Below are 17,782 nucleotides of genomic sequence, written 5' to 3' on the forward strand. Positions count from 1 at the left end.
TCCAATTCTCCTAATCCCCAAACCCATCTTTCCCCCGAGTCTGTATTCCCCAATATTTTGAACACAAATGGAAACAAACATCACAAATAGCAAAATGAACTTTTTTATTGTAATCGTTGGTGAGTGCTCCCGGATTATGCAGGAGGTGGCTGGGTCCTCAGTTAGCTCTTGGGGCCATTCTGTGACCATCTGGCTGCACAAGGGAGGAGCCAGGTGCCTGGCTGGGCTGTGGCAGCCATTTATTGGGCTGGCACAGGCTGGGGAGTCTGGCGCCCACTCCCAGGCCCCTCTAGCCCGTTCTGCTCTGAGCCAGGCTCCGGGTGTTCCAGGGCGTGCCGGGTGTCTGCCTGCCATAACTGCACCAGGTCCGTGGGGGTCTTTCCTGCCTGGGGAGGACCACGAGGAGATCTGTTCACGGTTCGGAAGTCTACCAAAAGGTGCCCTCAACTACATCAGTGGTTCTCAACTGGGGCCACTGGACACAGTGAAGATATTTCAGTGGTCACAACTGGGAGAGTGGGGACTTCTGGTATCTAGTGGGCAGAGGCCAGGGACACTGCTTAAATTCCTTCAATGCTTAGGATAGTCCCCCCACAACAAATTACCCAGCCCCAAATGTCAATAGTACTGAGGTTGAGAAACTCCCATACCTTCTCCATATCTTCCTTCTTATAACTTCTTAGTCTTCCCTGTATCAAAGGGACCCTCCTATGCCCCTCTATATTTGATTGTTCTGGGCCCCATAGACGATGCGTTTCTGAGGGTCAAAGTCCAGACTCTTGGATCTTCATCCACCCTCATTAAACTCAAGCACCACCAGAAACTAGCACAGTGTGCTAGGAATGGAGGGGCCAAGCAAATGCTTAAGTTCCTTTCAGCTCTCTCCTCTGTGACCTTGGTCCTCCTGGGGCCTGCATGTGAGAATGTCCTGTGGACTACTGGGGACCTTTGGGAAGTCTTTTTACTGTTTCTCTTGTTCTCTAGATTCTGCCACACAGAGAGGGGAAAGTGGTAGTTGGAATGGCATTCTGAAAAGGACATCTTCAAGTACTGTACCAATGACCAGAATCAATGATCTGTATCCCTAGGCTGGGACTGCCCCAGGGTCCCCACAGACCCTCCACTGTGCAGGTGCTCAGCCCAATCACTGACTCAGGGAAGGAAGGGACTTACCAGGTTCTTGCACATCATATCAGCTCCATGCAGGATCAGCAGTTTGATGATTTTGTAGCGGTTGAGCCTCACAGCATCGTGTAGGGCACTGTCCCCTTCCTAGAAACAGTGTAGCACTAAGCATGACCCTTGGGGAGGAGCAGCAGATGGGGAGCAGGGTGACAGAAGGTGGGCTGGAGACCCTACTCAGGAGCCACAGTCTGGAGGGTTCCCCAGGGCCACTCGCCTGGAGGAATGCATGAGCTGCCCACATAGCCATGGTGGGGCAAGCCAGCGGGAGGCCAGCACTCACTCTGTCTCTGGCATTGATGTCCAAGCCCAGGGATAGGAAGTGTTCCACAATCTCCACATGCCCCGTGCGGACCGCCACGTGCAAGGGAGTGCTCAGCAGCTGCATGGGAGGAAGCAGGATGTGCTGGCTGAGGGGCCTGGACTGTGATGTCCAGGGGTTGACGGCTATACTGATTGTAGCTTGAGCCCTCCCCCATGTCCTAGTGCCAAGGCCTGAGCCCTGGAAGGGCAGGCAATGAAACAGTTTCCCACCATCCTATCCAATAGTCCAACTCTAAAGCCTTACGTGCCACCTCCTCTAAAAACGCTCTCTGATTCTCCTCTCGCTGAGCTGTGGGCAACCATTCACTCCTCCACTCTTATTATTTATTTATTTATTATTATTTTGCAGTACTGGGGATTCAAACCAGGGCCTTGAACACGCTAGACAAGCACTGTACTGCTGAGTCTGTCCTCAGCCCACTCTTCTTCAAATACTTATAAAGATGCCACTTGTTGGAAGATGGTTGTGTGGTAGGCATGGCAGAAACTTACAAAGCATTAGCTGTATGTTGAATAAATAATTCACTTACATATATTTGCCCACCTAATCTACACAAGAACCCTTTTACAGATGAGGAAGAGAGGCTCAGAGGTCCAGTTACTTGTTCCAGTTACCAGTGAAGGGACAAATGAATGGAAGGAGGGTAGATTAACAAATAAAACGAAGAGACGAGTAAATGGATGGATGGATGGATAAACAAATAGAAGAGTGATGAAGGATGGCATGGGATAACGAATCCCAAGTCTCCTGTACTCCCTTCTTCTCTACTCTTTGGTCTCCATCCCTAGATGTGGTCCCTCAAGGGGCAACTGCTCTGAGGCCACTCTAGAAACTAGACAAGTTCACTACTTTTCTGCCACCTGCCCTTTGCCCCCTGCCCTCTTCCCTGCAGTCACCCCAGCATCTACTGCACCTGAGCACTGCTGCCGTACCTTATCCCGCACATTGGTGTCTGCTCCTCGGCTTTGCAGGAGTTTCACCACCTCCAAGTGGCCTCCGCGGCAGGCCCAATGCATGGCTGTGCAGTCCAGCTAGAAGGGGAGGATGGGGCTTAATTGTAGAGCTGCAGGGAAGACATGTCTTGGGAGAAAGAACCCCAGCCAAGAAAGTGGAGGGACATCCAGGGGAAAGGTACAGAGAGTGGGCAGAGACACTGTGGGCAGTGGAACAGAAGAGCCCTTAGGGCTCATCTAGTCCAAGCCAGTTAGGAAGGAGATGGGACTCGCCCAATGCCATACAACCTACTAGAGGTGGCACCTGGCCCCTGAGCCCCGCTATTGTGTCCCAGCTTGGCTTCCATTGTCAGGGAGAGAAGGTCTATTGGTATAGGACCAGCTCTGGCTTCCCCTACCCCCAATACCCACCCAATACCCACCCTCTCACTCACCCGGTCCTGGAAGTCCACGGTGGCCCCACTTTCCAGAAGCTTCTCTAATATCTCCATGTGGCCCTCCAGGGAAGCTCTGTGCAGTGCTGTCCGACGGAACTGTCCCCAGAGAGGCTGTGAGGCCTTGGCCTCTGGCCCCAGGTCTGAGCCCACCTCCCACCCAGACTGAGGCCTAGGCTCTGCTGCAACTCAATTCTGACCCCCTATGCTCAGTCCCCTTCTCCCCCCACCCCCGTGTTTTGTAGCTCCTCTCCAGATCAGCCTTAGAGCCCCTGCCCTTCTCACCCTTGGAGATTGACCTTCTTGCTGGCCCCAGCATATCCTATACCTTTGCAGGGACCAGTCCCTCTGCTGGGAATGTCCGTTTTGCCCTCACTTTCCCTGATGAAAATCCGCTACTCCTTCAAAATATGGCTCATGTGCCATTATTTCCTTTGAACCTCTAGGCAGAGTTGCCTCTAGGCTCAGCTGACCCTTGACCTTGAGCATTGGAGGGTAGATGGAGTCTCGCTGGACTCCATTTCCCAAAAGTGCTGAGCACAGTGTTGGAGGGTAGGTTGCCCTGGTTACAATTCAGGGAAGGAAAGGACTTCCTCCCTCCTGTGCAGCCACTTTCCTCTTTGGACTTTGAAACACTGGGGCCATGCATGACTTTCCATATGCTAAGATCCAGTTCTGGGCACTCTTCCACCACTCTCAACCCTTGTTTTTTTTTTTTTTTTTTTTTGTATTCCAAGCACCTAGTAGATAGGAGGTGCTTGGACAGACAAAAAGGATTAAGGCCTAGAGGCTAAAGAACAGAAAACACATGTTAAAATCTATAGTAATGCAGACCAAAGGTAGGTGACCATTAATGCTTAGTCCCAGTATATGAGAATAAGGGGACCCTTACGAAGTATAAAGAGGCAGCTTCAAGGAAAACAAAATAAGCATGACGGGTGATGGAAACATTTTTAAAATAGATGGGAGGCGGGTGCAGTGGCACCTGCCTGTAATCCCAGCTGCTTGGGAAGCTGAAACAGGAGGATTATAAATTTGAGGCCAGCCTGGACAATTTAGGGACACTCAGTCTCAAAATACAATTTTAAAAGAGTTGGGACCAAGCACGGTGGTGCATGACTCTAGTCCCAGAGACTTGGGAGGCTGAGGCAGGAGAATTTTCAGTTTGAGGCAATTTAGTGAGATTTTTGTCTCAAAATTTAAAAATTAAAAGAAAAAAAAAAAAAGACTGGGAGTGTAGCTCAGAAGTAGCGTGTCCCTAGGTTCAATTCTCAGCACCACAAATTAATTCATTAATTTAACTTAATGAAAAAGAGCTAGAGATATAGCTGGCTGGTAAAGTGCCCCTGGGTTCAACCTTCAGTACTGTAGAAATACAAAGAGATGTTGGTGATGTTTGCACAGCTTTTTAAGTGTAATTAATGCCACTGAAGTTAGACGTTAAAATGGCATATTTCATGTTATATTTTAACCCAATAAAATAATGCAAATAGGGGCTGGGGACATGGCTCGTTGGTAGAGCACCTGCCTAGCATGCACCAGGCCTTGGGTTCGATCCACAGTATCACACATGCGAAACATCATTTTTAAAAGGCAGCATGAGATTATACCATAAGAAACAAAAATGCCATATCTTAGTATGGGCTTTATAGTTTTTTTCATTAATCCAATTAATATTTATGGAGGTGCAAATATTTCATTTGATCATAATATGTGACACAAATAGGCCAAATTTCAGCAGAGGAAGCGGAGGCCTGGAGAGGTGGAAGTGACCAGCCACAGATCTCAAAGCTAGGGAGTGGCAGACATGGGATTTACCCCCATATCTCCTTCTTCTGAGCTCTTTTTATTTGATACCATTCCTCCACCTTCCCTAGAGAAACACGTGGCATAAGTTACTTTGCAGGTGGTTTATAGTTGGGGAAAGATCTAACAAGGATTTAGGTAAATTCTTGGGTGAGGAAGAGAACATCCTATTCTGGGCACTCCTTAACCCACCCCCAAAACGCCCATGGCTGTTCTCAAACAGGCCCACAAATGGGGGCAGGGTAAGCTAGGCAGGTGCAGGTGTAGGGGTGGAGACTTCACCTCATCGCAGGTGTCAGCTGAACCCCCATCTGCAAGGAACTTCTCAATGACCTTCATTTTCCCCTCCACTGCTGCTTTCAGGAATGTCTCCTTATCCACGGGGCCAGTCTGCAGGGTGAGAGTCCGGTCACGGAGGGTGGTCCATGTGATCCGGGCCTCCCTGCTTTCCCCTGCCCAGAGATGGCCTCCCCAGAACCCTTACGATCTCCTCTGGCTCTGGAGGCGGCTCATGGGCTGCAGCCAGGGCTTCCCGCTTCTTCTGCTTGCGTTTTTTCCGCAGCTCGATGAGGTTCTGGATCCCGCCCACATCGATGATCTCCCGCCGCAGGTCCAGGGATGTCTTACGCACGCGCTCTTGGCCCTGAGTTTTGATGACCCAGCAACCCACACTGGAGTTTAGAGGCGGGGCAGGGGTTGAGGACCCGTGAGCTAAACTGGAGATGGGGGTGACGTGTGTAGGGAGACCTTCTAGAGAGAAGGAACCAAGGTCCAATTCTCCTTCCAGGACAGGATGGCAAAGATGCGGGGAAGGCAGGGAAGGGGAGCCTGATTAGTCAGGTCTAGCCGGGCTGAATGTCTGCATTGCTCACGTGCTACCAGGAGCTCTGAGCTGCAGGTCCAGGGATCGCGGGAGGAGAGAAGGAACCCTGGCCATACATGCGTGGCTGAGCGCAGATGTTGGGGTCTCCCGCACTTACCTTAACCTTTTGCAAAGCCAGATTCTGGGCACCGAGGTGCTTCTCGTCCTCTAGCACCAGCATGTCCATGGGCAGCTTCCCCTGGGCGGCTCCCCGCAGTTTCTGGTGAGTCAAGAGAGTACCTTCTCCAGAACCTCGAGGCGAGGGGGAGGTTTGGGGGAGCCGGTATCCACTCCCCCAACCACCCCAAGGTCACACTAACAATGACTCCCGTGTGACCTCAGAACCCAGGCAAGAAGAAGGCTCCTAGAGAAGTACCCAGAAGGGGACTCGTTCCACAATTCCTCATCTCAGGCTCAATCCCAACCCCTGGCTCAAACACCTGCTTCCCAAACAAGACTGAAGGCCCCTGCAGTGAGTTTTTATGAAGTTAAATATATAGATGTCTCTTGATATCCACAGGGGATTAGTTCTATGGCACATTGCAATACCAAAATCTGCAGATGCTCAGGCCCCTTGTATAAAAAGGCATAGTATTTGCATATAACCTCCACACATTCTCCAGTATACTTTAAATCATTTCCAGATTGTTTACAATACCCAATGCAGTATAAATGCTATATAAACAGTTGTTACACTTTATTGTTTAGGAAACAATGACAGGAAAAAATCTGTGCATGTTCAGTGCAGATACAATCTTTTCCCCCAAATATTTTGCAAATGTGATTGATCTAATCCACAGAAGCAGAAGCCAAGGATTCAGAAGTTCTAAATGCATTCACTTTTTTTTTAAATTTTGGCATTAAAAATTCACATTGAGGGCTGGGGATATGGCTTAGTTGGTAGAGTGCTTGCCTTGCATGCACAAGGCCCTGAGTTCAATCCTCAGCACCCCCCCACACACAAAATCACATTGAGTGGGGCATGGAGGTGAACATATGTAACCTCAGTGACTTAGGAGCCTGAAGCAGGACAATCACAAATTTGAGACAAACGTCAGCAACTTAGTGAGATCCTGCCTCTAAAAACAAAGGACAGGAAAGTAAATCAGTATTAAAGCACCCTTGAGTTCAATCTCCAGTTCCCCCCCCCCCCAAAAAAATCATATTGATGAGAAAATTGTGATCTGAAATGGTAGTTTTTAAATTATTTTTTTCACTGCTGGGGAGCAAACCCAGGACCTCATGTATGCTAGCTGAATGCTCTACCACTAAAATTCATTTCTGGTCCTTTTAAATATTGTATTTTTGAGACAGGGTCCCTCTAAGTTGCCCAAACTGGCTTCGAACTTGTCATCCTTTGCCTCAGCCTCCTTAGTAGCTGCAATTATAGGCATGCACCACTGTTCCCAACTGCTATTTTATTTTACTTTATTTTTAAGTGGACTTCTTGACAATATAAAAATTTGGCAGTTATATTAGACATTGACTTTTGCCCCAAAAGCTTGGAAACTATTGCTCTCAGGGAAACTAAGGGATGGGAGCAGCTTCTCAGCTTTCAGGCTGAGGTGGATCCTGAGCAGTCACTGTATTCTCACTGTAATAATGGTTCATCTCCCTTCCAGGTCTTCTCTCCATTTGTAACTCTGTTTTTCAAGACTTCTTCTTTACTCTTTGTGAAGTGCTGGCACCCCATCCTTGGAGCCCCCAAGCCCATGTATTGTGTAGATGCCAGCTCAGAAACCTCTGCCCAGGTTGGAGGGTGCTGAGGCCGGAGGCAGCTGAGGGGACTGGTACCTTCATGCTGCATTTCTCATTTCTCACTGAGTCCCAGAGTTAGCCTCTTTCAAGGTGGATTGGAGGGCTTATTTCCCAGGTCTCCTATTTGAACTAAACCCAGGGCTTCATGTAGACTAGGCAAGTGCTTTACCATTGAGCTTCATCCCCCATTGCCAGTTCCCCAGGTCTCCATTTTGAAGGTCCCGCCAACTACTGCCTTCTGTCTTTCTTATCGGGCTTACATGGCTTGGGGTCTCCCCAGTGCTGGCCTCACTTGAAACACTGCATTATTCTTTCAGGGATAAGAGATGACTTGGGACTGCAGCTACTGCTGCATGTGGGACTCTGGCTGGGCTCCCCAAGGAACATCCAGAGGGCGGGCTTGTGGCTTAATCATCTTAGTATCCCCAGCACCTGTGACAGGCCTAACACATTGTAGGTGCTCAGAGAATTTATAGTGAATGAACAAAGGAATGAGTGAATGGATAACGGGAGGCAGGCTCAGCATCTCTGCCTATCTCTGGCCCAGAAAGCTCCCACAAGAGAGATCCAGCAGCTCCTGAGACCTCCTCACACCATTGGAAGGGGGCATGGGCTAGCCAGAGCCTCTCTGTGAAAACCCTGCTGAGCTGGGGCCTGCTGGGAACAAATATGGACTCTAATGCCACCCACGTCTTACTCATAGCCCTTCGGTTCAGGTTCAGCCTTGTGGGCTGTGAAATAGGTGCTCCCATCTTACCTCACAGATGGTTGTGCATATTAAATGAAAGATTGTCTCTAAGTGCCTGGCAAGAGTGGGCACTGGATGGGGAGGTTGGCTCTGAGGGCACCAGGTGTCCTGATAGCCCTGCAGCTATATTTGTTAGATGAATGAATGGAAGAGTACTGCTCTGTGTCCCCTTGCTGAAGATTCCTGTGTCCAGTGGCAGCACTCCAGAAATGACACAGCAGCATGACTCCCCTCCCTGACACTGACCAGCCATGTGCACACGCCCTTAGGTGAATGAGAAGTTGGATTCCTGGGGATCCAGGGATGCCCTTCTTCCCTTGAGTTCTGATCCTTTTTCTTTTTCTTACTCCTCATTCAGCCATACTTCCTTTTGTGAATGGTGTGTTCCTCTGAACTGATCTATTATCTCCTCCTGAGGGGGAGGATGTGCTGGGGACTGCATCCAGAGGTACTTTACCACTGAGCTACATCCTTAGTATTTTTCTTTTACTTTCCTTTCCTTTCCTTTTCTTTTTTTTTTTTTCTTTTGAGATAGGATCTCACTAAGTTGCTGAAGGTCTCAGATTTACAATCCTCCTGCCTCAGCCTCCCAGGTGGCTGGGTTACAGGCACATGCTATGATACCCAGCTATCTCCTCCTTTCCATTCCTGTTAGAACCAGCCTTTCTCCATCCTACAAGTCCTTCTCAGGGCCATCAGAGCTTCCTTACTGAAATAGGTCAGAAGGTATCACTCTCTACTCAACACCACTTAGTGGCTTCTCATTGCCCACAGAATAATGGCTTTCTCTGATTTGTTCTGTCTCCCTTTCTGGCCTTAGCCCCTCCTACCAGACTTTCTCATTAGTTACACTTTCTCTTATGGATACTTTAGGTACTGTCATTTCCTTGGCCTGGAATATTCTCCCCAGTCCTGATCTCTACTTACCACTCTTGAAAGTCCAACTCTAATATCATCCATCCCACAGAGTAGTCCTTGAAGGCCCCCAGATGGAATGACCCACCCACCCTTTGTGCTTCTTCACTACTGATCCACATCTCCATTTAACCATTTCTACTTGACTATGAAATTGAGAAATGTTGGCTGAAATGAATGAAGAGTTGGTGAAAAGAAGGTAGGGTCTGGGCTTTATTGATCCTTCCATTCCTCTCAGCATCAGACTCTTGGCAGAGCAGACACTAGGCCAAGTGTTAGTTTAAATAAAATTTAGACAAACTGGGGGTGGTGCACAAACCTGTAATCCCATTGACTTGGAAGGCTGAGACAAGAGAATCATAAATTCAATGCCAACCCAGGCATCGTAGTGAGACTGTGTCTCAAATAAAATAAAAAGGGCTGGAGATACACCTCAGCTCAGTGGTAAAGCGTCCCTGGGTTTAATCCTCAGTATCAAAAATAAACAAACAAATAAATAGATGATTTAGAGTATGACAAGACTGCACTTCTGCCCCCTTCCTTATCCTAGAGGAAATGCAATTGTGCCACCAAGGACTCCCCACATGTGGCTGCAGTACTGGGAAAATCAATGCTTCCTTTCCCATCATCCCTTCATCGCTTGGTACCATTTATAAGTGTGTTGGGGGGAGGGTACTGGGAATTGAAACCAGGGCATTGTGCTTGCCAGGCAAGCACTCTAACGCAGCTACATCCCCAGTCCTTTTTATTTGAGGCAGGATCTCATTATGTCACCCAGGCTGGCCTTGAACATTCTATCCTCCTGCCTCAGCCTCCTGGATAGCTGGGATTACAGGCAGGCACCACTATGCTGAGGCACAGTCCCAGTCTTTATTCCCTGTAGTGACCCAACTTCAGGAAGTTGCTCCTTCCCAGCCTCCCAGAAGCAGCTGGGGGTTCTCAGGGCCACAAATCCTGAGGTTCCCAGGCAGTGCCCACTATTTGCCCTGTACAGCCTGGCCGGTCTCCTGAAACCCAGTTGGGTGGAAAGGGTCCTGGGAAGCTTGTCTTGGCTCCCATGGACCACTACTCTGTTTTGGGCACTGAAGCCTCAGTCTCTCATCACCAGCAACCCTCTCTGCCAGGAATGCGGCTAGCAGGGCTCTTGGGGATACTTGTCACCCACCCCACCACCACAGATACAATGGCCAGGCTCTTCCTTCTCATGACAGAAGAGACGGATGTCCCCACACTCTGTCAGGCCTCCACGCCCCTGTTCCCACCTCACTCTCCTCCTCCTGTGCCAGCCGCTGCTCGATGAGTGCTGTGGCCCTCTGCACCGCCTCGGAGCTCTCCAGTGGGCCCTCCATGGTGCCGTCCATAACTGCCTCCTTCTGCAGGCAGGAGGCACTGGGGGCTATATAGGCCAGAGAGCTCGTGCCTGCCCTCTGGGTGCCTTTGTCATGAGCTCACTGGCCCAATTCTTCACCTGCCTCCCCCACCTGTCACCTTCACCTCAGGCAGCCCCAGGGAGCAGGGGGAGCCAGGACAGGGAGCAAAGTAGCCCCGCCCCCAACTACTGGCATACTAGAGCCGAGGGCACAGTGCCTCAAGGGTAGGGGAGCAGGGAGGAGCCTGTTCAGGCTGCCTGAAAGCTCGGGTCCCAGCCAGGCAAACTGGTTACACAAAGCACCTGCTGGCTGCTTCCTCTGGCTGGATGGCAGTGCCACCTGCTGGATGCTTAGAAACCCTGCCCAACTAGTGCCAGTGTGGGGCCTGAAAACCTGTGTCAGTGTTCACAGGGGTACCCATGACAGGCCCGTGCCCCAGGCTGCCTGTGAACAGGTCCTGCCAGCCGTGGGGAGAGGTAGACTCCAGACTGCCTTGTCCAGCCTGGGGTACCAGGACAGCAGAGGGAGTCAGGGCAGGCGGCCAACTCCTTCTGATCACGGCTCCTGGGGCTCAGCCTCTCTGGGGCCCCACAGCACCCCTAGCGAAGCATCACTGCATGGGACCATGTCCATTAGTCAGAGAGAGATCTTATCCATCTGCCTCCCTCAGGGACCAGCCTCTGCAGGAATTACAGGGTTGTTTCAAGACAAGGATCTTGGGAAGCCAGAGTGCAGTGCCAAAGCCAGCTGACAAGGAGCACCAGACAATGCCGGGCTACCTTGACCAGGGGCCAGCCATGCTCACTGCAAACAAAGAATACTCCCAGCTAGAGAGAAAGCAGACCGGCACTCACCCGGTTCCTCACTGGAACTTGTGGGACGAGCCCTGGGTCATCCTGACACACAAGGAAATGGTTCCCTTTTCTCTCTGGTTCACTAAACCCTGACCTATGCTCATCATCTAAATTTGTCAGAAATCCTGCTTTGACACCCACTCGGGTAGCATTGGCTGGACTTCCACACACACCTTGATCACGAGGGCCTGGCCTGTGAGACCAGAGCCTAGAGCCAGCCCACTCCTACAGGAGGGGCAGACCAGCAGCAACTAATGCCACCTTCCTAGGTGCTGCTTCACTGTCAAGGCACTGTCACATTGGCTCTCCCACTTAACCCTCACAGTAACTGCAACTGCAGGCAGAGTCACCTCCACCTTAGAGAAAAGCCACGTGAGTTCAGAGGTTAAGACCTCCAAGAATACAAGAGGAACTGAAATTAGGGCCCAGAAGATAGCAGCTCTGGTCTGTGTGCTCTGCTGTGCCTGGACAGCCGCGGAGGCCATGCCCACCTGTTCCCACAGAAGCAGGATCTGCAGAACTCAAAGTTGAATGCCAGGCAAAAGAGGAGGAGCCAAAGGCTTTATTGATAAATATGCACATATGTCTGTACATGAGGACCTGCTGAGGAGGCCATGACCAGGCTGCAGACCCACCACCACTTGAGTTACAGCCAGGAAATGGCCCCGTGCAGACCCCTGCCACAAAGCCCAACCATCCAGCCCCCTGCCTCACCTCTGCCAATTGTGCTGGAGGCAGGGAGAGGCAGAGGCCTGCCTGCCTCAGGCTCCCCAAGCCCTGGGACTCACTGGTGGTTCCCTCCTCCCAAGGGGACTGGCACTGTGCCCAGGGAAAAGTCAGGGTGGGAGCGGAGGAGGGAGACAGCAGCTGCTTCCCGACCCTGAGCAGAAAACCAAAGTGAGCACAGCGCAGCACCGGATGACAGATCTGGGCCTCAGGGCCTCCAGGCTGGCCCCTGTGGCTTCAACCTGCTTCAGAAGAGATGCAGGGTGGAGGGCCCCAGTCGCCTTTTCTCTGACAAGGTTGGCAAGGCCTGTGTGTGGCAGCATTGTTCCCTGGGTGCTGGGCACTGGTGGCCCACAGTGCCCCTGGGAGGCAGGGACCCTTCATGGCTCACCCAGAGCCATAGAGCGGGGAGATGCCCTTAAAGAAAACAACAGCACTTGAAGGCAGCAGCAGGGTGGGGGGCCTCGTGCTCCAGGCCAGCTGCTCAGCCCTGCAGAGGCCCTCCATGGCCTCTCTTCCCAGGAGTCCACGGGCCCATCAGTCCTGGGGTGGTGGGGGCTGGTTGATGATGACCTGGATGACAAAATCTTTCTGGATCTTTGTTTCCTGGAGCCGTGTGCGGTCTGTGAGCAGCTTTCCAGAGAAGAACCACCGCTGCCAGGATGGTTCGATGCCTTCCTGGGTGTGCAGCTGCCTCTTGAGCTGCCCCACTGTGTCAGGCAGGCTGGCGCTGAGCCTCACGTCCTTGCCCGTGGAGAGGCGCACCTTCAGTGGGAACTCACGGCGCACACTGGGGACAGGCTCGGGGGGCTCCAGACTCTCCTCCTCAGTGTGCTCCAGCAGCAGGTTCACGGGTGGTGACAGGCAGTAGATGGGCAGCTGGTAACGATTGCCCAGCTCGTCATAGCATTCACAGAGGGTGCCTGTGGGAAACACAGGGTGGTCAGTGTTCACCTGGGGATGTTGTCATGCACTGAATGCTTGAGTTCCTGAAAATTAATGTTAAAGCCCTAACACCCCAGTGTAACTTTCTGGAGATGAGACTTCTATGAAAACAATCAAGGTTAAATCAATCATAACAGTGAGGCCTAATCCATAGGATTACTATCCTTATGAGATGCCAGAACGCTCTCCCCCTTTCTCTCTTCCCAGCATGTGAAGACACAGCAAGAAGCTGGCCATCTGCAAAATAAGAGAACCCTCACCAAAAACTAAATCAGTTGTCACCCTCATCTTGGATTTCCAGCCTCCAGAACTGTAAGAAACGGATTTCTGTTTTTGAAGGCACCCAGTCTGTGGAACTTTGTAATAGCAATCTAAGCAGATTAATCCAGCCACCATGGCTGCCCCACAGTCCCCACAGAAAGGTCTTTCTGGGACAGCCTTATGATCAGAGGAGCACAGGGCTGGAGCTAGGAAGACCTGGGCTGGCATCCTGGCTCCACCAGGTGCTGGCTCATCAGCCCCAGCACATCGTTTAATTTTTCATTTGCTCACCCAACAACTGCTGAGCACAAGGTGCTGGGTGCCGGGTGCAAGACAGTGCAGTTGGAAGTGTATTCACTGAGTCGCAGGCATGACCTTGATGCTGGGACTGTACTAATGGGCATTATATGCACCTTGCTGAATCCTAACAGTTGTGTACCTTAACAATTGCAAAGTCCTCTGATTCTAAATGAGAAGTGGCTTGTTCAAGGTCACACAGCTAGGATACAGTCAAGTTAAGACCCGGGTCTGTAACTCTCTACTTTGCATAGCCCATGAGCCTGATGTGAACTTAAATGAGACTATGCAGTAGAAGCTTCTAGCTCAATGTCTGGCACATAAAACCCAACAGAAGATTGGTGCTCCAGATGTTCTAGGATCCCAAAGCACCCTGAACAAGTGTTCAGCTTTCAGGTTTGCTGGTGTCTTTGTGTCCCCTCGGTAGTCAAGCAGGGACCCATGTCTTCTGTTTCTTTGTGTCCCCACCTTCCCGATCCATGCTCTGAGGGGGGGGGCTCAATTGAACAAGTGAATAGCTGTTCCCCCCACCTACACACTTCTCTGCCTCCACCAGCTTGGATAGAAACTTCTGATGTGGCTGATCACTAGCTATCCTCCACTACTAATCTCTGTGGATGACCCCCCGGCCCTGCTCCCCACACAGGCTCAGCTCACCATGAGGCAAAGTGATACTGGCTCCATCCAAGATGGCCTGAGCCAGCTCATGGTCATTGGCCTCGGCAGCATAGGCGGCAGCCTTGAGGGCATCCCAGATCTCCTTGCGGCCCTCAAAGGCAGGTGCCGTGTCCCAGAATTCATCCCGTTTGCTCCGAAGCTGCCCATCGGTCATGGGGTAGTCGCTCTTCCATTTGAGCCGTTCCTTCTTCAGGGGCTCATTGCGTCCTAGACAGGGCAGAGGGACAGGCTTAGCATCTCTAAAGTCACCTGGGTTACAATTCACCTTCTCACTAGCCCCTCACTTCTTGAGGCCAGGCCCTGGTCTGCCTAACACCCCACAGCACTGGCTCCTTAGTATTTAGGTCTCTGGGCCCCTCCTCAATAGCAGGGAGGAGAGTCTGGAAACCCAACTTAGGGATATAAGATAAGTTTGTCAGCAAAGTATTTGCAGATGCTCCTCAACTTACAATGAGGTTATGTATGGATAGTTGAAAATATCTGAAGTCAAAAGTGCATCTGTTCACCCAACTTCCTGAACACCACAGCTTAGCCACATACTGTGGAATGTCAGTTGTTTCCCTTTGTGGTCGTGTGGCCCAGTGGGCGCTGCCACTGCCCAGCATGGAGCGTTGCTGGCCAGGGAAAAGCTAAAATTTCAAAATTCAAGGTGTGGGTTCTACTAAATATGTATCATTTTTGCAGTCTCAGGAAGTAAAATAAAAAAATCTAAGCTGGGGACTTTCTGCACACCTTTGCTTGTCATTGAAGTTTTAATTTTACTCTTTCTTTGAGTATAAAGTAATATAAGTTCAGCATAAAAGAAATGTGGAAAGAATGTAGATGTGTAAAAATAGTAACAGCCACCATTTACAGAACCGACATGTGCCAGATCACAGGCTGGGCACTTTGGACTTGTTCTCTTTTTTGCAGCACTGGAGACTGGACCCAGGGCCTTGCACACAACAGGCCAGCATCCTGCCACAGAGCTGCAGCCCCGGTCCTCTTTATTCACTTGACCTTCGCAACAACCCAATAGATTGGGAAACTAAGACTCAGGGTTTGTCATTTGTCTAAGGACACATAGGTTCTGACTTAATGCAAGACTTTGACTCCAAAACCCAGCCTCAGACAACCGAGGGGAAAATTACTCAGAATTCCACCGTTTAGAAGTAATGACTGCTGACACCTACACATTCCTTCCAGCTTCCCTTTCCCCATTTTTCTCAATATAGCTGAGTTTGTATTATTATTATTTTTTTTTTTAAAGAGAGAGTGAGAGAGAGGAGAGAGAGAGAGAGAGAGAGAGAGAGAGAGAGAGAATTTTTAATATTTATTTTTTAGTTCTCGGCGGACACAACATCTTTTTGTTGGTATGTGGTGCTGAGGATCGAACCCAGGCTGCATGCATGCCAGGCGAGTGCGCTACCGCTTGAGCCACATCCCCAGCCCCTGAGTTTGTATTATTACATTTCTTTTTATTCAGAAAGAACTTAAGACATTTTTGTGCTAATATACAACTTTCTTTTCATCTCATATTTATATTACTGCCAACTTCCACATGATTAAAAATTATAAGCAGTTTGAATGTCTTGTTACTAACATGCTGCCATACAGATAGTTACAACGGTCCCCACCCCAATGGGCCTGGGGCTGGAACTCAGGACCCAGGACCCCACACATGCTAGGTAAAATGCCCCACTAGTGAGCTACAGCCTCAAACTAGCCCAAGACTTTTTTTTTTTAAATAATAACCAACCAACCAATTTCTACAACATCTGAAGAAGAAAACATTTCTGTCAAATGTCAATTTTCTTGTTACCCAGCTCCAAGTGACCTCCAAGATAGCCCTGGACCCTAAAGGCAGAGTGACAACAGGAGCCAGGTGGCAACACTCACTAAAGCTGGGGCTGCCTTCCAGGCTGCTCCCACTGGCTGGGGCAGGAGGGGGTTACTCAGTGAAAGAAGACGACATTCACTGACTACCAACTGTGGGCAAGCACCCCATGTGAGCTCTTCATTTGTATTCACTCTCCCATTTCACCCTTGCATAGCCTTAGGAGGTGGGTATCATTGTTGCTGCTTCACAGATGATACGGAAGATGAAAGAGATTAAATGACTTGCCTGAGCTCTCAAAGTGAAGAGTGACAGAGAGGATTCCACCTCAGGTCTGACTAAATCCTGTGGTTTGCCATCTAAATTCACAGCTACCTGTGTGGGCAGAAAACTCTGTAGCCAAACATTCAATTTAAAGTGTTCTGGGGGTTGGAAGAAGGAAAGCAAATCCTCTTTAGAGGAAACCAACTTCAAACCAGGCCTCAAAAAATTCCCAAAATAAAGTTTCAAGGAAAAATAATAATAAGGGCATAGTTAAAAAGCAAACAAAAACATCATATGCAAGGGAACAGTGTGAGTCAGCAGACAGAAAATCAGACCACGAAGACCTCAGACTGGAATTTATCAGACAGATTACAAAATACTGAGTTTAAGAAATGAGAGCCTTAAACACATGGATTAAGGCTAGGAGATCATAAAAAATTCCCGAGAGCAGAGCTCGGAGATGCACACCTGTAATCCCAGTGATTCAGAACACTGAGGCACAAGGATCACAAGGTTGAGGCCAGCCTCTGCAATTTAGCGAGGCCCTGTCTCAAAATTTAAAAAAAAAATTAATAAGGGCTAGAGAAGTAGCTTAATGGTGATGAGCCCCTGGGTTCAATTCCCAGTATCAAAGAAGAAAAGAAACTTCCTAGAAAGAGACAGGCTTGGGACATTTTAATTAATTTATTTTATCTAAAAAATTTTTTGGTAGCAGGGATTGTATCCAGGGGTACTTTACCCCTGAGCTACATCCCCAACCTTTTATATTTTGAGACAGTGTTTTGCTAAATTTCCAAGGCTGGTTGTGATCCTCCTGCTTTAGCTTCCCAATCTCTGGGATTACAGGCATGCACCACTGCATACAGCTGGGGCATTTTAAAATGTCCACCTTTTAGCTCTGTTCCTGACTCTGAAATAGCTCGACTGTGAACTGAAGAACACTGAGCTCTAGCTGTACATGCATCTCTTTCTCTCAAACCAAAGGATTTATCTTTAAAATAAACAGTCTCATGGTGGCCCTTTCAAAGTTGTCACCTCTTGAATTATTCTTGAAGCAGCTTTCAGGGTCACCTCCCCTCTACCCAGAGAGCAGCTAGTTTTCCAAACTGTCATTTATGCACTTCTCACCCATGGGTTGACACTGCAAGCGAGCCTAAGTATTAACTGCATCTGCAGTGACCCAGGTCACAAGGGTGTAGAAACGCCTCACCCCACACACAGGGCACTTGGAGTGGAAGGTGTTAGAATGGGGTGATGGTGGTGGGCAGGGGGTCAGGCAGGGTTAATGCAGGAAAACAGCAGGAACCCAACCAGCTCCATCTCAGCATCTTTGCACTTCTGTGCCACCAGAGGGCAGCCAAAGCACCTCTGGGCCAGTGTTGGCCCCCTGCATCAGTAGGTCAAATGCAGCAGAAAAATATCTTAACATTTGAGTTCTCCGGGCACAAAGTTAAGCATACACAGGAGACATGCCCAAATACTGGTGCATACAATCTTAGGCAGAGACTCAGATGAAAACGGAAAAGGAAGCTTTCCCTCTAAGTAAATGGATGATGACATTTTAATTTCAAATACTTATAACAAAAGG

General features: G+C 49.6%; 2 protein-coding genes across 2 annotated transcripts in view; both read right to left on the reverse strand.

The window, feature by feature from the left end:
* Positions 1 to 87: 87 nt before the first annotated feature.
* Positions 88 to 11,635, reverse strand: Ankrd2 (ankyrin repeat domain 2). Its single transcript, XM_005335264.5, has 9 exons — positions 10,246 to 11,635; positions 5,681 to 5,782; positions 5,185 to 5,343; positions 4,983 to 5,090; positions 2,895 to 2,993; positions 2,440 to 2,538; positions 1,466 to 1,564; positions 1,174 to 1,272; positions 88 to 386 (listed from the first exon to the last, which is right to left on the reverse strand). The coding sequence occupies exons 1-9, from the start codon at positions 10,342 to 10,344 to the stop codon at positions 240 to 242; spliced, it is 1,011 nt and encodes a 336-aa protein (XP_005335321.2). The 5' UTR covers positions 10,345 to 11,635; the 3' UTR covers positions 88 to 239.
* A 119-nt stretch (positions 11,636 to 11,754) lies between these two features.
* Ubtd1 (ubiquitin domain containing 1) overlaps positions 11,755 to 17,782 on the reverse strand; it is a 54,223-nt gene continuing 48,195 nt past the window's right edge. Inside the window, exons 2-3 of the mRNA XM_078031972.1 lie at positions 14,094 to 14,321; positions 11,755 to 12,856 (exon numbers count right to left, since the gene is read on the reverse strand). Coding sequence (XP_077888098.1) covers positions 12,471 to 12,856; positions 14,094 to 14,321 — 614 coding nt within the window. The 3' untranslated portion in view covers positions 11,755 to 12,470. The remainder of the gene's footprint in view (positions 12,857 to 14,093; positions 14,322 to 17,782) is intronic.

The sequence above is a fragment of the Ictidomys tridecemlineatus genome, chromosome 1 (genome assembly GCF_052094955.1).
Source record: "Ictidomys tridecemlineatus isolate mIctTri1 chromosome 1, mIctTri1.hap1, whole genome shotgun sequence".
In the NCBI taxonomy this organism is placed as follows: Eukaryota; Metazoa; Chordata; class Mammalia; order Rodentia; family Sciuridae; genus Ictidomys; species Ictidomys tridecemlineatus.